This window comes from Callospermophilus lateralis, chromosome 5 (assembly GCF_048772815.1).
Source record: "Callospermophilus lateralis isolate mCalLat2 chromosome 5, mCalLat2.hap1, whole genome shotgun sequence".
Classification (NCBI taxonomy): domain Eukaryota; kingdom Metazoa; phylum Chordata; class Mammalia; order Rodentia; family Sciuridae; genus Callospermophilus; species Callospermophilus lateralis.
The window spans coordinates 18,497,316-18,519,576 of NC_135309.1; the positions used below are offsets into that span (position 1 = coordinate 18,497,316).

General features: G+C 49.3%; 1 protein-coding gene across 2 annotated transcripts in view; it reads right to left on the bottom strand.

Annotated features, from left to right (window-relative positions):
* Wwc1 (WW and C2 domain containing 1) overlaps window positions 1-22,060 on the bottom strand; it is a 146,644-nt gene extending 124,584 nt beyond the window's left edge. For both annotated transcript variants that reach the window (XM_076855690.1, XM_076855691.1), the window contains exon 1: window positions 21,942-22,060. In XM_076855690.1, coding sequence (XP_076711805.1) covers window positions 21,942-22,060 — 119 coding nt within the window. The remainder of the gene's footprint in view (window positions 1-21,941) is intronic.
* Between the last annotated feature and the right edge of the window lie 201 nt (window positions 22,061-22,261).

The following is a 22,261-nucleotide window of genomic DNA, read 5'->3' on the forward strand; positions in this document are numbered from 1 at the left end:
GTAGAGAGAAACAGGAGCTGCTGTTTAATGGGTGCAGAGTTTCAGTGTTGTTTTTGCAGTCCTGGGTTTGAACCCAGGGCCTCACACAAGTCCTACTACTGAGCTATTTCCCAAATCCCAGAGTTTTAGTTTCCCAAGATGAAAATAATTCTGGAGATGGATGGTGGAAATGATCACACAGCAATGTGAATGCACTTGTCACTACTAAACTGTACAATTAAAAATAGTTAATATGGCTGGGAACTGTGGTACAGGCCTGTAGTCCCAGCAGCTCAGGAAGCTGAGACAGAAGGATCACAAGTTCAAGGCTAGCCTCAGCAACTTAGCAAGGCCCTAGAGCAATTTAGTGAGACCCTGTCTCAAAATAAAAAATACAAAAAGGGTTAGGATGTGGCTCAGTGGTAAATTGCTCCTGGGTTAAATCCCCAGTACCATAAAAAATAATAATAATAATTAAAAAAAAGTTATGCCTATTTTACAACTACAAATATAATCTTTTTAAAAAAGCAAACTAAAATAAAAAGCATCTATGTAAAATCAGAAAGTTGGTCATTCTTTAATTCTTTATTATTGCAATTATAGTAGAAATTCACCTGCATAACAATCTAATAAAAAACTGGGGGCTGATTATATTTCTGAACTTCTGGAACTGAGAGGATATTTGTAAACAGATTAAGTGCCTTGGTCTTTCTTTGGTCCTCAGGCCAGGTAAAGTGGTGATTAGCAAGCATAAACTACTGATTTCTAACCAGAAAGTTAAAAAAAAAAAAAAATCATCATTTTTCAAAGAGCAGGAACAAAGGGCCAATCAACCCAAGGGTTGTACCATAAAAGCTGGATTACACAGCATACCGGGGCCCTTTGATCCCTCCAGCTCGCATTCCTGCCTGCAAACGTGTTCTCAGGGAGTGAAGATATTCATGATGTCACCAGGTGATCCGCACTGAGCTGATATGGCCTCACCCCACACTGGACGGCCCTCACAAAGGCAGGCAGTGTCTCTGAATGCAAATGGGGACATCTGGGCGGACTTCTTGCAGGAGTCATTAGCAATTACATCCAGACTGTCACGGGACACTAGTCTCTCCTTCCCATGCATCCCGTTTCTCTCTCCAATGAGCTAGAAGACTGGGGACACTGGTGGGCAGAATTTTCTCCGGGAAAAGTCCTCTGAGCTCACATTTCCAACAGCTATAGTGCCTAAGAGGGCAGGAGGCAAACAGGGAATCGGGAGAGAGTCTTTGCAGGGGAGCAGGGATTCAGGGCCCTGGAAGTGACAGAACTGGGTGCCTCATGGGCCACCTCATTCCTGCCTGCTCTGCACACTCCTGGTTGTGCCACCCACCATGGACACAGCAGGTCTGTGGGATCCAGGAAGGGGGCAGGAATTTCCTCCAGCATCTGAATTCCAGCCACTGCACCATGGAGAGTGTGAGCTTAACTAATTCTCAAATTGGGACACACAGAGGACCACTCTGAGGACCAGTGGAGAACACAATAAAGTATTAGTGATGTTACTCCACGCGCCCAGCCACCTTGAGGAGACAATGCTCATGGGCGGGCACTTGGGCTGGGCAGTCAGACAGCCCTGGGTTGAAACCCTAACCCTCTTGCCAACTTACTGTGTGGCCTTAGCTGGACGGTAAGGACATGCAAGAAAGTCAACATATGTAAAGTCCCTCCCTAAGTGACAGCCATCACGTTTTTTTTTTTGGGGGGGGGTGGGGCGGGTAGTGAGAATTGACTCCCGGGCTTCACGCATGCTAGGCAAGCACACTATCACTGACTTACATCCCCAGATCTGATAAGATTTTTGAACTTGATCATCCCTTTATTATTTTTTAACTATAAAATCTTGACCAAATGATGAGGTTGCACTGTCTTTCTTCTGGAGGCAAATTAAGTGTAATTTGGGAAGAAGAGCAAAGACAGGGAGTGGATTCAGAAATAACATCCTCATGAAAAAAAAAAAAACCTGAAAGGAATTTGGCAATTGCCTAAAACCTCATAAAACCCGGCAAACATCTAAAGGCTTCTGATTCAGCCCACATTTAAAATCGGAGGCTCCCCTTTCTCTGGCTCCATCAGAGAAGCATTTGCCTGAGCCTGTGACTACTCCGTGCTACTGCCTATAATTCAGCCAATCCTTTCTTTATTTTTTCTACTGGGGACCAAAACTGGGACGCTTTACCATTGAGCTACATCTCCAGCCCTTCCCCCCCCCCATTTTTTTTTTTTTTTTTAACTTCAAGACAAGGTCTCAGTTGCTTAAGATACTGAACTCACGCTCCTCCTGCCTCAGCCTCCTGAGTGGCGATGGGATTACAGGTGTGTGCCTCTATTCCCAGCCCTTTCCAAGGACCCAGAGAGGGTTCTGAGCCTACTGTAGATGGAGAAGGCAGGCCGCCCTCACCCCAGCTCCTGGGCTGGGTCCCCTGCGGGTCGCAGCAGTAGGGGCTGACCCCAGAGTCTCACCAGGTCAGGCCTGGCCTTTCAAAGTCACCCTGCCCCCAGCCAGCCCCTGAAGGTCTTCCAGCACAGTGACACATACACACAGGTAGGTGAGCAAGCTCAGAGGCAGTCTGGACTGGTAAGGCGGGTTTTGGTGCCCGGGGAAGTTAAGAATAAGGAAATGCATCTCTTTTTTGGAGTGAGGACGGGCAGCATTCTTCCGGATAGGAGGCACCTGGCTCTCCTTCCACCAACACAATCAAGACAGCCTGTCTCGAGCTTCTGGTATCTTTGTTTGATTTCTGTTGGGTCAACAGTTACCGGTTTGGCAAATAGCAGTCTCAAGCCTCACACACAGAGAATCATGGTAGCAGATTCTGAAACGCACTGGGGGAAAGGACTCTTGGGAGTTTCATGGTCCAATGGCTCTATTCTTTCACTCCTCCTGCCTGAAAAGCAGGAAGACAGGCCTGAGCATTCTAGCTGCCCTGGGCTTGGGGTCAGCTTGGGGCTGGAAGAGTGTCCTTTAGCATTTGTTTTTCTACAGCAGGAGGAGTCTCAAGCTATGAAATCTTCCTGAAATACAGACCGGGAGCTGAGCTTCCCCAGGAACACCACAGCCCCCCTACCCCTAACAGCTTGGGGGCTCTCCTTGAGTCTAATGCTCCCTCCAAGTGCATTAGCCTGAAGATGTCAGACTCAGCAGCAGAGGAATCAGAAGGTGGCAGCCTGCTCAGAGAAGCACCCGTTTCTTAGTCCCACACTGCAGACCTGCCGATCCCTGTCAGCCCCTTTCACTTGTCCTCATTCATTTAATGCCCAGTCAGGAGGCTGAGACGGGAGGATTGTAAGTCTGAGGCCAGCCTTGGCAACGTAGAGAGAAGACAAGAAGAAGCCATTTGTGGCTTGGATGGAATACTGGTTTATTTTCCTGGAATGTTCCCAAAGGGACTTTGAACAGCTCGCTAATGACTCGTTCTTCAGTCATTTTGCCCAGGCGTACACACAAACATCAAACAAACTGGACACGGAGCCAAGGAGGGTGAGAGCAGCCTCACTCACACCACCAGGCTGCCAGAGCGGTCCAGGAGGACAGGACCCGGAGGATGGGGCCGGGCCAGGGTGTGTCATCTCAGGAATGTGTTGGGGCAAGGTCCACCTGATGCTGAAACAGTCCCCAGGTGAACTGAGCTGGCTGGGTTGAGTCCCAATCCCGATGGAAAAGCCCTTGGAATCTGGCCACATGTCCTTGCCACATTCATGCTGGAAAGGCAAGGCATCCCCCGGGGCCTCCACAGATCTCTACACCAGCTGCTGGCTACCTACCCTTCTTGTCCCCAGTCCCCCACCAGAGGCCACCAGTGGCCCTGGCTCAACCAGCCCCAGCCTTGGCCTCCCTGAGGCAGCGTTTCTGCTGGCCCCTTGCAGCAGGCTTTCTGCCTGCCCAGGGAGCTCACCCAGTGGCCCTTGCACTTGTCCTGATGGCTCAAATACCTTCTGGGGAGCTTACTGGGGACCCCGGGACCTGCTCATCTTGCTCTTGCCCCTGTTCTCTCAAACAGGACTCTGCCTCTTTGATCTCTGCAGGGAGCCCCCTCATGACCCCTAAGAACCAACAAGCACGACCCTTTCCATGAGGGTCCCCCAACATCATGACTGGCCCTTGTTCCCCAGATGCCATGTGCTGCAGCCCTGGTGGACTTCCTGCACAGCCTAGGTCTACTCTGACCTTTGGCATCTGACCCTGCTTGTCACCTTGCCAGGGCCTTGTGACCTTGCATTTTCTCAGCAGGTGTGAACCCCGATCTACTGAGCTTCATCGCCCCACGGCTCCAGTCTCTCATCCCATGTGGGGATCTGGGAATGAGTTAAGAAGCTCCTTTCCTTAGATAGCATTTACAACTGGTCATAAAAATGCACTGCTTACTGATACCACAAATATGTGGCGTGCCCTAGGGCAGAGCTAGGAAGGGGCATGGGCAGCCAACAAACAGGAAAAAAAAAATAACCACACAACCAGCAGCCCTGAACGTCAGTGTGGCTCAAGGGCAACACAGACATGGATCCCAGGACCTGCAGACGCCGCATTACACACGTATGGAAATGTCACACTGTGCCCTCTAATTAATTGACAGTTAATAGGTGTCTATTAATTTTTAAAAAAATTTTAATGCAGGTTCTGATTTAGTGGGTCCGAGGTGGAGCTTGAGATTCCTCACTTCTCATGAGCTCCAGGCAGTGATGATAAGCTGGTCTGGGGTGCACACCTTGAGTGGCATGAGGATAGGGGTCGTATGAATGAGCAGGAGCTTGTCACAGCAGGGTGAGGGCAGAAGCAGGGCTCAGAACTGAACACAGGCTCAGATACAGTAACCGCCAACGCCTGCAATTAGCACCGGTGTTCAGAACAATTTACTCTGGAGGTTCTGAGAAAGAATATCCTCAACCTCTCCTGGGTGAGCGGCTGCTGTGTTTGGTACCCCCTGACTCCTGACCCTTGACCTCTGACACCAGATGAGAGCAGCTCAAGGCCTTTTAAATCAGCATCCCATCACATGATACCCATGTCAGAAAAAGGGGTGTCAATGGGTACAGCCGGGCGGGGGAGAACGTCACACTCAGGGGCGTGCACAGCAGTTGTGGCAGCTGAGCTGAAGGGCTCGAGATGGACGGAGCTTTGCAGTCCATCTGGGTCACCCACAAACTAATGCTGTGGTAGTGGAATAACTTAACACTCTGAGTATTTATGATGAATGTTGCTCCCTGCGAAATTCCTTAAGAGAGACTTAATTCTTAATTCTCACCAGGATCCTTCAAAGTAGATGCTAGTTTAAGAGTACAAGCTTGGGAGCCAGACCCTGGCCTTGAATCCTGGCTTTGCCACTTTCTAACTGTGTGACCTGGAGCAAATGACTTAGCCTCTCAGTGCCCCACTTCCTCATGTCTAAATGGGGATAGTACCAGTACCTCTCTTAGAAGGTTCGGGCGATGGAGAGTTGAGCTGATAAATAGAAAACTTAGCACTTGACACACAAGGAAATTTGGCCCTTAGTGCTTTTAACCTTGTTGGTATAAAGCAAAGAAACTGAGACTCAAAGAGATTAAGCCATTTGCCAAAGGTCACGTGTTAGTACTAAGAGGCAAAATTGACTCACAAATGAGGGGTTTGGGAACAAGCAGAAACCATGACGTGGGTAGGCAGACAGAAGAAAGTAGAGAGAGACGCAGGTGACCGTGCTGCCTCAGGCTCTGTGGCCTCCCAGCTGCCGCTCCTGCCAGCTCAGGGTCAGCTCCACTCCCTTCCTGAGATTCCCAAGAATCCTTGGACCTCACAGCAGACTGTCTTTTCTAGAGCTATCCTGCATGAGCCTCTGTTGTCCTGGACCAGGGCAGACCTTACTTAGAGCCAATTCCTTCCAGGGAGAGAGAGGGTCGGTGAGAATGGGCCTCACGGGGGTCAGCAGCATCCCATGCCACCTGCGATGGCTAGTGGGGTGTCATCGGGAGAATGGCCAAGTGCAGGGCATGCTTGGGAACTGCCACTTGCCCAGGTGACTAGGGGCAGGAAACAAATGATAAGAACTCAACAATCATAGCTAACGATCAAGGGTACTGGGCACCTGCAAAATAGTATGCCTTGTTTACTTAATTTAATCTTAATAAAACCTGCAGGAGGGATGTCCTTGTATCTTAGGAAATACACACTCAAGTATTAAACTTTACAAGTAGGAAAAAGACATGTTTCTGACTTACCCTTAAATAAAATGGTTTTATATACATTACAGAATGAACAACCTAATCCAAAAATCCCAAATCTGAAAAGCTCCCAAATTTGACATTTTCTGAGCGTCTCCATGACACAAGCAGAAAGCTCCACACCATGAAACTTTGTTTCCTGCACAAAGTCACTGAACATATTGTGGGAAGATGACCTTCAGCCCATGCACAGAGGGTGTACACAAAGCAAGAAAGAAGTCTGTGTCTTGACTAGGGTCCCATCTCCAAGATATCTTATTATGTAAATGCAAATATTCCAAATGTCCTAGTCAGCTTTCTGTTGCTGTAACAAAATACCTGAGACAAACAACTTAAAGGTGGAAAGATTTACTTTGGGTTACAGTTTCAGGGGTTTCAGTTCTGGGTTGGTTGGTTCCATTGTGTTTGAGGCTGTTTTGAGCAGAACATCATGGCAGGAGCATGTGGTGGAGCAAAGCTGCCCCCCTCAGAGCAGCCAGGAAGCAGAGAGAGACAGAGGAAGAGGCCAGGTCCCAATATCCCCTTCAAGGGTACACCCCCTATGGCCTAACTTCCTTCCACTGTGCCTTCCACCTCATGAAGCTTCTAACACTTCCTACTAGAGCCATGGGTCTGGAACACATAGGTCTTTGGGGGATTTTCAGGATCTGGGGGATAAAAATCTGGAAAAAAATAATCCAAAATCTAAACACTTCTGGTCCCAAGCATTTCTGATGAGTTTACTCCACCTGTATATTTTTCTGAAAGACAGAGAGAGAATATGAGGTAAAGAGGCAACATGTAAAAGTCATATCTGGGTAAAGAGTGTATGGGAATTCCTTGTATTAGTTTTGCAACTTTCTTGAATGCTTAAAATCACATCTGAACAAAAGATACCAAAATATGTGTGGGAAAGGTTTTTTTGTTTTAATTTTTGGGGGCAGGGAGTGTTGCGCTGGGGATGAAACCCGGGGCCTCGAGCATGCTAGGCAGGTGCTCTACTACTGAACTATATCTCCAGCCCAGAAAGATCTTTTGAAAGCACTCTCAAAGTAGAATGAGATAAACGTTACTCTTATTCCCATTTTCCAGGTGAAAAAAAGTGAGGTAGAGACTTAAAAAATGAGACTGGGAGCATCTTTGAAAGGCTTTGTCAAGAGAAGCATGCCCCTCAGTATCCCAGGGAAGTCACTAATGGGGCCAAGGAGGGGGTGTAGGGTATAGAAGCTGGTCTGGAATCAGGGGCCAGCAGAGGGGTGAGATCTCTCATGTGGTCCCATTTTCCTCTACACCTCTGCATAAGCACACAGAAAATGATTGAGGGCTCAGCTTGGAAAAGACAGGGCTGCAGGTGAGATCTCAGCAGGTGTTGGGGGGAGGAAGAATCAGGATAGATGTTCCTGGAAATAAGAGATGTCCGTGGGGAGGGGCGTGGGCGGACAGGAACCAGGTGGGAGGAAGACCTGCATTCCACTGGGCACCATTTGGACCTTTAGAACCTGAACATGCTGTAATTAGAACAGAGAGACCTTCTCACGGTCCAGCAGGAAAGGCAAGCGGCCAAGCTGTTTGTTCAGACCAGGACTCCGTCCACCTTCAGACTGGCTGCAGTTTGCCCCTCCTGCCTGTCTCAGGTACAACATCCAGCAGGTACTTGAAAGTAGACACCTGGGGTTTCATGGCAGAGGAGGTGGTTGAAGGCTTGGAGGACACAGGACACCGCTAGGGAAGCACAGCACCCACAGACGCTGTAGGTGACCAAGGAGGGCACCTCTGGGCGGCCCCTGATGACCCCAGGATTCTGCTCCAGGATGGGGGTGGGGGATGGAGCGCACAGCCATGGGGCAGATTCTTTAAAGCAGGAGGGCCAGGGCGGGCCTAGAGACTGAAGACTCACTCTTGGCCAGAGAACAACCGAGTCTGTTCTAGAAAAGTCCACAGAAGCTCAAAGAAAGGCAGAAGGAAACAAGGTGTGGAGGAGGCGGAAGGATCCCAGTTCTCATTGGGTCTCTAGAAGCATGTGCAATTTGGGACAAATCTGCTCCCTTGATTAGTGGTTGCAAATTAAGACTCCATCAAAATCATTCAGGGGTCCTTTTAACAAATGCAAAGTCTGGATTCAACCTCCTGAGACTCTGATTAGGCCGACTGGGGGCGGGGGGGAGGGGTGGGAATCTGCACTGGGGCCACTCTCCCTCTTTAGAGTTTCAACAGGTCATGCTGCCTCCAGGAGAAAAAAAGAACCCTTTGGCCAGAGGTGGATCTTATTTAAAGCAAAAAAGCAAACTCAGTTTTTCCAACTACAAAACTTGATAACTTTATATCTTGACCTTTCATATTACTTACAAAGCCCGTTATTTCCTGAGACACCACCTTCTTTATTTTCCTCACCTGGAATTATTTTGTGCATGTTCTTGTTATTTGTAAGCTCCAGGTGGGACAATGTCAGTCTTTGTTCACTGCTATATCCCCTTCCTTGCATGGCTCCCACCAGGAAGCCAACACACAAAGGTAATGGAATGCTTTAGGTTCAATCCTATCCAACTGCAGCAGAAAGGGAAGGTAATCCTCGCCTGGCCAGTCACTTCCTGCTCAGACAACCTCAGGCTGAGATGACCCACTTGACTTCTAGTGAACTCACGGCAAACATCCTGAAGGATGTTCCAATGGGCAAACAAGAATGCAGCAGACCAAGCCCACAGGCTGTTCAGGTGCCAAAGAAGCACAGGGAAACTTGGTTCTTAATAGCCTTCCATGCTAAAGTAAGGAGACAGCTCCGTTGAGCAGAACCTGGTCTCTCACCATGGACAGGGGCATCTGGTCAGGGAACCTTGGAGGGATGCATGAACCAAATGAACAAGTTCACACACCGTGCTTATTCAGAAAAGGACATTTGCTAAAGCAGGAATAGAGAAAACAGGAAGCTCCAGCTTCCCAGATAGACCCTGAGCAATGCAAGAAGGTGCCCCTGAAGAAATCTCAGTAGCCAGGAGCATGGGTGGGACGCCTGTCACCCTAACTGTGGGGGACATTGAGGCGGAAGTGGGAGGAACGCAAGTTCAAGGCCAGCCTGGGCAACTTGGACAGAGTCCTATTTCAAGAATATTTTTTAATAAAAATTTTTTAAAGAAAAAGTAACAAATCTTGCCTCACAGTGTTGCTGTTAGAATTAAATTAGATGATGCCTTCAAAGCACCCAGCCCAGAGTGTGGCACCATGCAAACCTTAACAGATGTTCACCAGTGATAGTTCTTGTCTACAGGCTATGTATGACCCGCATGGCGAGAGCATCCGCACCCACATCTGGGGGAATGGAGGATGCAGGTAAGTGGATGAATATACAGACTCTATGCAGCAGCTGAAGGGAGCCCCGCCTCAGCTGGCAACCTCTGGCCAATTTATTTAAGAGCATTAGTGCTGCCGTGGGAGTTGAAGATTTTCACATTCAGGCAAAAAAGAGCCCAAATCTCTTAGATACTTAACGCATCAGGAAAGAAATATCAAGACAGGTACAGAAGAGGAAAATTGCCAAATAGCAAAGTACCTGACATTCCCTCAAATATCTATTTCTCCACGTCCTGCAACTATTTTTTTTAAAAAAAAACTTCTTGAATCATCTCAATTTTTCCAAGTAGAAGTGTATAAATGACAAGTTTTAAAGTGTTATCTGATGCTCATATGGGTGCCCTTGACAAGGTACTTTCACATAATATCATTCAAATTCCCTACGTATTAGGGAAAGGCAGATATATTTAATACAGTGATTCCCCACTGTAGCTGCACTTCAGGATCAACTGAGGACTTTCTAAATATCCCATAGTCATGCCATACCCCAGAGCAATGAAAACAGAATCTCTGAGGATGGGCCACTCATGGGTATTTCCAAATTCCCCTCCAGGGATCCCATGATTCCAATACGTAGCAGAAATTGGGCACCACTAACTTTTCTGCAACCCCAATGATACCCCTTCATTCTCTATTGGGGAAAGGCGATCAAGAGTTCTTATTCCCTCATTTTACAGTTATGAAGACCTAGACTCAAGAAGGGTGAGGGAGCTGAGCACAGAGGCATACACCTGTAATCCCAGCAGCTCAGGAGGCTGAGGCAAGAGGATCATGAGTTCATAGCCAGCCTCAGCAAAAGTGAGGTGCTGGGCCACTCAGTGAGACCCTGTCTCTAGATAAAATACAAAATAGGGCTGGGGATGTGGCTCAGTGGTCAAATGCCCGAGTTCAGGTACCAAAGAGAAGAAGGGCAGAAGCCTGGATCTGCTGCCCCCCCCGCCCCCCCCCCCCTGTGCGGCTCCTCCACACCAGCCACTCAGCTATGCATGAATCAAGAGCGGGGAAGATGCAGGAAATCACACCATTCTAATAATGCAAAGAAGGTGCTCTGGAGCCTGGCATGGGAGGAGGGGCAGGCTTTTCTACAATTTGCCTGAGAGCTGAGTCACCACACAAAACAAAGGAGATGTCAAGTAAGGGTGAGGGCCTGAAGAAGGGAGTGTGGAGGTTCAGCTTAGACAGCAAGGGCTCGAGCATGATATTAAGATGCTCACAAGTCCACGAAGACCACTGCAGCTGGCTCCCTACACCTGTGCTCAGAAAGGTCTGCACCCTGTCCGGCTTCTGCCGCTCCACCACTAACAATGCCTGGTCACTCTGGCTGCCAGTGGCTCATAGACTTGAGTGGGCAGCAGCAGCTCACCCGGAGGGCCTGTTGAACTGCAGATTGCCAGGTACACCCCCAGAGCTTCTCATTCTGCAGGCCTGATGTGGGGGAACTTGATACGCTGCTCTGGGACCACATCTGAAGAACGACTGTACCAGGCAAAAACCTCGGGGGGCACAGAGACCAGTAAAAGGACTGAAGAAAAACCCAGGGTCCTCCACTGGCTGCCAGCAAATATTTGTTTTATGTCAGCCAAGGAAAATAAACCACTTTAAGTTGGTTTTGAGACTCCTTGAGCCGTAAGATGCCTTTAATATTCCTGTCTAGCAAAAATCATTGTTCACTGGAGAAGGGTCTATCTTCTCAAGTGTGATCAGTGTTTCTGCAGAACATTTTTCTCAGTTAGAAAAAACAAAGAAGAAGTGGTTTATGTCCAAAAAATCTGGTCCTCAAAATATATGAATTGGGTAGTAACAATATCACTATACAGAAAGCTATAAGAAGGACTGGGGTGGGGGTGGGAGTGGTGCAATCACTGCAGTTAGAACTGCCTAGTGAATGGAAGAGGAATATAATAAAGGATCTTTAATGTGATTTGTATCAACCCTAATTTATTCTCATTTTGCCAATGAAGAAATGGAAGTTCGGGAGGGTGTGAGTGATTTGTCCAAAGTCAGAGAACTAGCGAGTGACAAAGGTATATATAATTGAAGGAGAAGTTGGACTGGGAATACAGTTCAGTACTAGGGCACTTGCCTAGCATGTGGGAGGCCCTGGGTTCAATCCCCAGCACTGCTTTCAAAAAAAAAAAAAAAAAAAAACAAACTTTAATCAGGTAGGGGCGGAATTTTTCAGATGGAATTTTTCAATTCCATAGAAAAAAGAAACATGCCTCTTCTCCTCCACCCCTGCCTCCCGGCACTACCTAGAACAGAAGTGGGAAAAGTTCCCAGGGGTGCAGAAGCCCAGAGACCCCTCCTCTGCCACTCAGCGCAGGTCTAAGTCCAGCTGGGTGAAATGGCTCAGTGTGAGAAGCAGTTCCTGTGATCTTCTGTGACTGGGATATCTAAATTCTATTCATTCTAATTCAAGACAAGTGCCTTCTGGTTTCCAGAATCCCCCAGACTGCCTGCATCTCTGTGCTTTATTCCAGCATGGACAAGAAAACCCTATAGCATTTTGCTTCCACTTAGGTTTTGGTTAGCAAACCCAGAACAACATACACTTCACAGTCATGACGGTGCAGGGGCCATTTCCTTTAGCCCTGGAAGGAGCACCAGGTGTCAGCCCCTGTTTTCAGTTTCCTCATCTGCAGATATACAGTAACCACTCGTAGGTTATTGCAGTGATTCTAGGAGTCAATGTATCAGTGGTTCACAAAGTGTAAGACACAGGTCAGCAGTGTCACTGGGGACCTGTTGGAAACGTACCTTCTCCCCACAAGACCCATGTGTCACACTGTGGTGTTTAATAAGCCTTCCAGGGGCTTCTGATGCTTCTTCAAGGCTGACAACCACTGCTCTCGAATGTATGCACCACAAAGAGTGTGTGCTGGTATAATCTCTGCAGAATCTTCTGTGCTTACAACAATGGCTGCCCTATTACTGGCAAGCCATTTGATAAACAGCTACCAATGCTAAATGCATCCTGAAGAACAGGAGAAGAGGGAAACTGAGGCTCAGAGAGCTTGGCCCTTCCAGCTGTATTTGCACAGCTCCACGAGCCATGTCTCTCACTAATTGGCAGTAAATTCCATGCATTGGAGACTGACCTCCTTATCTCACCTATGCATTCCCAGCACGCAAACCAGCTCATCACAGCAGGCTCTTGGTAACTCCCTACTGAGGTCAAAGTTCTTCAAGCCCCACACCTAGGTTCACACCATCACCATCAACAGGTGTCACACACACCTCGATTCTCCCAAGATGGTAAAAGAATTCTAAAGAACACCAAGCTCCTGGTCATAACGTGATTTATCTGTTTAACTATTGGCCAGTCTTCCTCATCTAAGTGTGTACCCCACTGCAGTGGGACTTTGCTCTGATCCTTGGCACTGGTGAGAGAGGCTGAGCACAGTAGGTACTCCATAAATACCTGCGGAGTGAATGGCCAACACCTGGCTGGGTGGGACTGATTAATGCCAATGCCCTTCGGCATCTCCACCACGCTAAAATGGACAGACAGGTTCTCCAACAGCTGTTGAACAAGCGCAAGCAGGGAGACGGAGTTGCAAGGACATGCTATCAAAGCAGTCACAAGTGAATTCCAGGGACCCCTGATCCTGCACCACGCTTCCCAGCTCTGCAATGGCAGTTCAATTCATGGCCTGGATGGCTGCTCACGCAGCCTCAGTGCCAGCTCACTGGCAAGGGCTGCTTCGCTCCAGAAATTCCAAAGAAGGGCTCGGCTCTGATAAGACCTGGGGGGTGTGGGGGAGTTTACTGATTTATTTCTATAATGCAAGCACGACTAAAGTCAACGTGGCCCAGGTGAGCTGAAGCCCAGTGAGAAAACCTCACGCTGGAAGGAAGAGGTAGGTTTTAGTCCCTCTACCAATGCATGGGGGCATAAGTTAGCCTGGCTATGTAGGGCTCCCGGTGGAGAGCATGATGTGCACTAGGCATGCTGAGACTTCCCACATCTGGGGTCATCTCATCCTGGTCACAAGCCTGGGGTAGGCACAACCTACTGTTATTCCTGCTCTACACTGAGAAGAAACTGGTTTAAGGCTACTTACTACCTGTGAGAAAGCCAGATGTGACCCTGTGTCTCTGATCTTTATGAAGGTCTTATCCACTGCAGGGGGTGGTGTGTCACACCAATGACTGTCGGCAACAGGTGAATGTTACTCCATGAGCAAATACAGTAGATACACTGACAAGTCCTCCGTAGCTAATCAGCCCCTCTCCTTTTTTCTCCCTCCCTCCCCCCTCTCCCTCCCCCTCCCCTCCCCTCCCCTCCCCCTCCCCCTCTTCCCCCTCCCCCTCCCCCTCCCCCTCCCTCCCCCCTCTCCCTCCCTCCCTCCCTCCCTCCCTCCCTCTCCCCACCCTCTCTCTCTCCACCCATGGAAAGAGATGGCAGGGATGGAAAGAGGAAGGCTTGGCAATCAGCAGACCTAGATTCTGATTCCAACTCTGTCCCTTCCTACCTGGGCACAACCTTGAGAGCTCATTACCTGACATCTCTCAATCTCAGTTTCCCCATTTGCAGAAAAATAAGATGCACAACAGTGCCTGGCATGGGTCCAATACTGACTAAAGATCACTAGAGCTGATCATTATTATTGATCATCATCATCACCTGGAGCCAGTTGTTCCCACTGTTAGTGACGGAAACACCAACGGTGCACTCGCAAGAAGTTGGAGTGCATGATGAAATGCTCTCAGAGCCACGACTCTCCCAGAAAAGCCAGGACAGATGCAGGATCGCAAGTCTGTCCCAGGGTCATCTCATCCTAGCAGCAGCCACCTGATGCCTGCGTCTTGATATTTTATCCTTCCATACCAGTTTCCAGTCGGTAGACCCCAGAGGCGGCCCCAGTGGCCAACGAAACAAGCAACGGCCACCACAGGTCAGAGAGAAAGCCAGTGTGTTGCGGGTGAGGGGGCCCCCACCAAAACAGGCTCCAATAGCAGCAGGCAGCCGCCGGGGAAAGTCAGCAGCTGCTGCGGGCCTGGTGTCCTTGGGGCCAGAGTGATGAATGGAGCAAGCCAAGAGAAAAAGCCAACAAAGGTGTCCCTAATCTTGATGCAGTTTCATGTATTTTTTTTCCCCTCTTTGACCATGGAGAGAGAACTTAAGTCTCAGTCCCTTTTCTTTGGCAGATATTTGAAACTGAAAGATCCCATTTCTTCCCAACGCGAGATGTCATGGGTAGAGAGGCTACTGGGGGGGGGGGGTGCAAGTGATTCACAGCTCTGGATCTCTCTCCACTCCACCCCCTCATCCCTGTCCAGCATCTTTAGAGTACATCCCCCCTCCAGCATCACAGCAGATGTGGTCCCATTATCCCGCACCCCAGACCCCATTATTATGACAAGAGGTTTTCTGCTTAGGAGCTGGAGGCTTAATGGCCTGCTGGCAAAGGTTAAATAACAAAACGCTGCTGTATCCAGTTTCTCAGTTTTTCTCTCCCTTTATCTCCCTCTGAAACAGGGATTCCACAGCCCGGCTCAGCCCAGCTGTCGCGGCTGCAGCAAGTAAGGCTTCTGGCTACCGCACCTCCAGGTGTGTGGGGCCAGCTGGCCCTCTGTGCAGGAGAGGCCTGGTGTGAGGTTTTCACAGGAACTCAACCCAGGTCCAGCCGCAGTCCTGTCCAAGCGCTTCCCTCAGCAAACAGCAAGGAGCTGGTGGCAGAAATGCCACTGGAGCCACTTCTCCAAGTGAAGTGGATTTCACTCATCCAGGGCCCTCACCCCGCTGGCGACTGTGGGTCCTTGTCACCTGGAGACACATGTGACCAGAGAGAACTCCTGAGGTGAGGTTGGCACCTACTAAAAATGCTACACGAACCTGACCATTCAGATGGTCTGGCCAGCTACAGGCTGGCCACCTCCAGCCCCCACTCATCCCGACCTTGTCTCTTTTTACGTGCACCTGAGCTTGGTGTGCCAGCCTTCTTGGTAACTAAGGCAACCTGATTCTCTTCCCTTCAAAAGGGCAGTGTTTCTCTCACGGCTACCTGGGACCCCAGGGAATGAGAAAATCAGGTCAGTTTGACTAAGCCCTCTCCCTGGAAGGGGGAGGGATGGGGACAGAGAGGAGCTGTCTTGGCTACTCATTCCCTGACTCTTGGGAGCCTTTGCCCAAGCGACTTGGAAACGACTTTGACCTGCACACACTGCACCCTTCAAAGAGTCTCTGCCTCCATCTCTGTTCTCTCATCTCCAGAGATCTGGTTAGCTGGCTGCTCCCAAAGGTAGAGTCTATGCCAAAAACGGTCTCCCAAGCACCGTGAAGATCTCAACGGCTTCTCCAACAGAGACTCCTTAGTAACATCCCGCCCTGAGATCACATCGCTTTGCCCCTTCTAAAGAAGGAGCGGTAACCCTTAAACCCAACTTGTCAAAAGGGTGGGACCTTGACATGGGTGAAGAAACCTGGCCAAGGTGACTCAGAATGCCTAACACGAGTGTAGGTTCAGAACTCTGGCAACTGGGTCTCTGTCATTCCTCAGCCTCTCTAAGTCTCAGGTGCTCCTACACATGTTATGCGGCTGTTGAAAGGATTACATGAGATCACAACACAAAATGCTTCACCCAGCAGGCAGCAGAAGATGAGGATTCAATAGATGGTGGCATTTATTATTATCTTACTCACTTGTGGGTTCCCAAATCTCTTCTTTCTTTCTGTTATCTATATTAGTACTTTGTAATTTTAGCTCTTTCTTAAGAATTAACTTTATGTTCCCATGCATGGTAGATGCTCATAGAATATGTAGTTTTTAAACTTGAGCCTTGAAAAGAGTAGAGGAGCCCTCTAAAAACGTGCATATAGGAATTATTATTACAAGCCTTTAGATGATATTGGACCATCTAGCAGAAGCATGGACTAGCGGCTTCGAGTAAATCCCAAGGCAGGCAAGTTAAACCTCACTGAAGAAAGCACGTCAGAATATAAATTGGTAGAAAATGACATCTGCCAAGCAATAACCCTAAATCCATTTTAACCAGCTGTAAAAACAATAATTTATTTGTGATCACTAGTACATAGACTGCTCAACATATAGCAAAATCCTATGACACCACACATGGTGGCCTTGACACTGTGAACTGAAACTCGTCAATCTACATACCCAAAAAGGATTAGAAGAAATAATTCAGTCATAGCATAAAACATACCTGAATTCTTACCATGGAGGAGGAGAACCTGGATCTGATTTTTAGGGCAAAGTTTACATATAAGAAAAAGGAAAAGAGAACTTTACTAGACTCAAGGTTGGCATTGTTTACCATGTGACCTTGGACAAGTCACTTATCTCCGAGTCTCCGTTTCATCTATGAAATGACAGGCATGGGTTGTATAACCAGAAAGGCCCTTTGCAGGTGCAAAGTGGGGTGGAGACTCAGTCTCCCATGGACTCAGGCGCTTTGCAGGTACTTTTTTTCTAGTCAAACTGGCATTCCCTAGTGCCTCCTGAGTGCCAGGCTCCCAACTGGCCGCCCTGCCAACATTAGTTTATGAATGCTTGGAGTCAAGCCTCATAGATTTATGTGCTTTTCCTCATCTGATGAAAGATAAAACCAAGGTTCAGAGAGAACGTGTAACTTATCAAGGTCACTCAGGGAGCAGGTGGCAGATGCCAGCCCCTGTTTCCATTATCCACACTTGCCCTCTGGTTGACCAGGACCGCTACAGGTGAATGAAATCATGCCTATCCCAGTTCCATTTCCCAGGGCCAAATTCCTGAGGCAGTGGAGCACAGGACCTGAGTCAGCAACTCATTCTGCAGGAGGCTGAATGGTGCAGTGGTTAAAAATGTGGGTACTGGAGTCAGCCTGCTGGGCAGTCAGTCACTCAGCAGCTCCACAAAAGGGTCGAGTACTTAAGCTGAGGGTGGTGTTCAGTGGTAAAGCAGTGCCCTAAGCATGCATGAGGCCCTGGTATTTTTTAAAAAAATTAGTAGCTTCAGCAAATCTAGCCTACCTAGATTATTCAAGTAGATAATTGTGCCTAGTCCTAGTGTTGTTAGAAGGATTTAAAGAAATAAGCCATGTAAAGCTCTCAGCAAACAGCCTAAATAGAGGAATTGCTCAATCATTGCTTGTTCTCCACCTAAATAAGAGGGCACATAGAAGGTGACAAACAGTCTCAACTCAGGGCAGGGGTCACAAACCTAGGGTCCATGAGGCCCCAGAAATTACGTATGAAATACTTTGTTGGGAGGCTGAGGCAGGAGGATGGCAAGTTCAAGGCCAGCCAGGACAACTTAGTAAGACCCTGTCTCAAAATGCAGATGTAGCTCAGTGACAGAGCACACCCCTGGGTTCAATGCCCAGCACTGAAAAGCAAGCAAGCAATCAAATAAATCCTTTGGGACAAATCCTGCTCCTGGTCTGTCTTATAAGGGTCTTGGGATCCCATGGAGGTTAAGATCTTTTAACCGGTGAGGACCCAACTTTCTACAATACAAACTATTTGTGAAACAGATGAGCAAAAGGTGGTCCTGAATCAGAAGAGGAGCTGTCCTCTCTGCCTGGCCTCTTGAGCCACGTGGCCTCCAGATCCAGAAGCTACCCAGAGTTCTCAGGTGCTTCCTGCAAGAAGTTGTGAACACACAGCAGGCAATGGGTAGGAATTAGGCTTCAGGAAATTTCTCTGGTAGGACCAGTCCCAATGATCCATTCTTCCTCAGAGAACAATCAGTGTGTTTGTTTTTTGCAGAGTATGAAGTTAAATACACGCAGACTGCTGGCCCTGTGTTGGCAGCTCCCAAAAGCACTCAAGTCTGCGGCATGAGGAGCCCCCCCTCTCAGGGGCTGTGTAGGCCTGACATGCAGCACCTGGCTCTCTATGCCCTGTCACCTCCCTACATGGGCCAGGACTGGGGCAGGGCCTGCGAGCGCTGGAGCCTTTTGCCCAGTGGGCAGGGCCCAGGCTACCGACTGGACCCTCTCCGGTTGTTGGGACAACCGTCCTCAGGAATCTCGGTCTCCCTGTGCTCCCTGGGTGAGAAGGGGCGCAGTTGGCAAGGCTGGCCGCTTGGCTGCTCTTCCAACCCCCTGGTGAAAGGGAAGCTGAAAACTGGATTCCCTACCCCCAGGAGCTCTGTGCGGACAGCACACAAAACAGCTCAGTCCAGAGAGAGGAATGTGCCAAGACATTCTTTAGGGTTGGTAACCGGAGATGCTATTTTGTCCTTGGTGGCTAAGAAATCACTTTTTCAACTGAAGGACCATTTGACTTACTTCTTTTAAATTCAAGGGAATGGGTGGGCATCTCCATGATTCAGGCATGGAAAACACCAAGGCAAACACACACACACACACACACACACACACACACACACACACCACCCTCTCACTCTTTCTCTCTTAAGGAATGGGGTTTTTAATGGGATTGTTGTTGTTGTTGTTCAAGGCATTGAACAGCTGAAAAGATGTACCTACTCTGGGAGACTTTATCTGCTTCCTTCTGGGGTGGGGACATAGCTCAGTTGGTAGAGTGCTTGCCTCGAATGCATAAGGCACTGGGTTCAATCCCCAGTACCAAATAAATACATAAATAAATAAAATAAAAATTGCCTCCTTCTTTTCTGCACCTCCCTTTTTCCACCATAAAATTAGTGGGTAAGGAGAGGCAGAAGGGTCTGAAATCATATCTGAGAGCTGGCGCCCTTGCAGACTATCCAATCAATCTCTTCTCTTGCCCGTGGAGCACTTGAACTTCAGCAAGCTCAAAGCTAGTCCACAGAGCCCAACAGGCAGAACTAAAAGGTAGAAATCCCTAACCCAGCACACAGAAGGGAAAGTCCAGGGAACCACATATATATGCTCGGCTTAGCTCTACCTGGACACCTTCAGAGCTGGCCTACAAAACCTGGGACTGACCCCAAGCTCAAGTGCCCCATACCAGCCTAATTCGGGTAGGATGACCGGGAAGCCCAAAGATGAAGCCTTACAAATCAATGAGTAGAGCTGGAGATTTAGCTTGGTGGTAGAGCATAAAACCAAACCTACTTAGTGGGCCCAGTGGCACATGCCTATAATCCCAGCAATTCAGGTGGCAAGGCAAGAGGATCGCAAGTTTGAGGCCACCTCAGCAACTTAGAGAGGTCCTAAGCAATTTAGCGAGACCCTGTCTCAAAATAAAAAAATAAGGGCTGGGGGATGTAGCTTAGTGGTAGTGACCTTGGATTTAATCCACCCCCCCACCACCAAAACAACAAAAACCTACTTACAAGGTGAAGGTGAACAGCTCCACTAAGCATCTGTATGCTCTTGCCTGCTCTCCATCACTTGCCAAGCTGATTAAAATCAAAGTCTGTGCAGGCCTGGCACTGGGGCCTTAGGCAGGCCATAGTGTCCAGCTAAAATAAAATGAATGACACTGACCATCCCCCAGCAATTACTGGGATTTTTAAAAGTTCCTCTCTATTTATGGCAATAGTTTCCCGTTTGTGAAAGTGGCACAAAAATTTTAAGAGTGAGTTGATCCAAAGTCAAGTATTAAAGTAAGCAATAGCTCAAGTGGATATACCAGAAAGTCAAGAAGGTGGCCCATGTGACAATGAAATGTGGGAAACTGTTCTAGCCAAGTCAGTCCTTCAAAGAAAGCTACATGTTGTCCTCTTGCAAGGATAAAGAATTACAGCTGTTTGCAAAACCTCCCAAGACTGCATTATCATCTCAGATGCATGATTATGGCTGCTGGCCTGGTAATCCTCAACTTCCAACATGACATCCAAATGCTAACAGGCACTGGGTGAGGTCAACTGCAGGGACTTAAACTGTGGGAGGAAAGGTAAGCTTGAATTTGCCTGTTCTTGGAAGACAATAGAGAAAAGGGGCTGTCAAGTTTACCCACATGTGGGGCAACTGATTGACATGGGGTGGGGGAAGCACGTCAGAAAAACAAGTTTGGCAGGTAGAATGTCAGAGCTGGTCAAGAACTTGGTGCATGTAGGTGGGAAGATCAAAATTCTTGAGCAAATCACAACTCAGGGCTTCAAATTTTCTCTTATGTTTTAAAAATGGAAGTTGGGCTCTGATGGCTCAGGTCCCTTCCAACTTTTAAGAATCCCGCTATTCAACTCCTTCCCTTCCAAGCAAACCATTCATCTGACACATAGGGAAACCACCGCAAAGAGGTCAAAGAAGTTTGCCTAAGGGACACTCTCCAGCATTATAATGTTCTGTTCCAGATTTGGCATGGTGCTGAGCAGAATGGGCACCCAGGAAATGATGAATGAATGGACAGAAGTACTCAATGGAAATTACTGGGAATTTCAACTCTCATTTTCTTTCTGCTACTTTTAAAAAATTTTTGACCCACATCTTTTATACACCCCATCCTGGACTTCTGAGATATGCCCCACCCCCATCCAAACCCCACATAAGGAAGGTTCCAAAAAAATCACCTCCATTGCTTCAGGGGACCTGACCCCCAAGGTCACAGATCAGGTGAAAATTTCACATTCCTGAGACGCTTTGACCACAAACCGTGTCAGCATAGGAAAACAAAGTGGTCCAGGGTTGGAAAGGGGTCTCCCCCACCCCCAGCACATACATGGAGAGAGTGTGTGTGCAAAGTAATTCCAAGTAGTCCGAACCAGGAGAAAGTCTAGGGCGTTCAGACTACACCTGCCTCAGCACAATCCCGTGCTCCAGCCGGCTAGGCGCTCACCAAGGTCAGGACGCGTTGGTGCAGGGCTGAGGAGCCTCGGGCCCCAGAGAGGAGAAAGGGAGGAGAAAGCGGCGATGGGCAGGGCTTCGCGGGAGGCCTCTCACCTCCATCTACATCCTAACAGCTTCCAAGTTGCAGTGAGATTCCTGGAGAACCAGTCTCCCTTGGCTGCCCTCGCCGGCTCCCTCCCTCCCGTCCCACCTGGGCCTCCCCAGACTTGCTCCAACATTCTCAGGGGCCAAGGAGGCACCTGTCAAAATGCACACTCCAGGCTGTCTTCTCGCGCAGCGCCCTTCCTCCAGTAGTCTCCACCGAACCCAGTGTCCCTATCACCCCTCCAAACCAGATCCCATCCCCCTCCCCCAGGCGAGTTTTGTGGAAAGACTGGGCTTCTCCAGCTGGGTCGCGGCCCCCGCCCCCGCCGAACCTCTCCCTCTAAAGGGGAAGGGGGCGGGGCTAGAGCTTAAGGTCAAAACTCCCGGCAGGTGCTGGCTGGGGCCTAGGTACACCAGCAGGGGATGGCAGTGGGGGCAGATCCGGCCAGCTCACTGGCTGTCCCCTCCTCTAAGCACCCTGCTGGGGCAGCAGTGGCGCTCCAGAAGGGGCGGGGGTGGGAGGCAAACTGAAGAAAGCGCGAGGGACACGCTGAGCTCCCCTGCCCTCCTGCCCAGCCCCGGTCGGTGGCCTCAAGGGCAGGTGGGGACCCTGCCGGGGGGCCGGCAGCTTCCGGGGGTCCTACCTGTCCCGCGGATCGATCCAGCTGGTGGTGCGGTTCGTGTGGTCTATGTAGTAGACCTTGCCGTCGAAGTCGCGAGCCTCCTCCCAGCCCTCCGGCAGGGGCAACTCCGGCCGGGGCATCTTCCCGAGCGCGGCCCGCGCTCCCCCATGCAGCTCGCGGCCGCCGCGGGGCTCAGCGGCTCCGGCCGGCCGTCCTTAGTCCAGGCGGCCGCCGAGGCACCATGATCGGGGGGTGGCGCCCGCGGACTGGGGGCCCTAATGGGGGCCGGCCGGGGTGGCGCCGCTGTCCATGCGGCCCTGCGGCCCCGGCGCCGCCCGCTC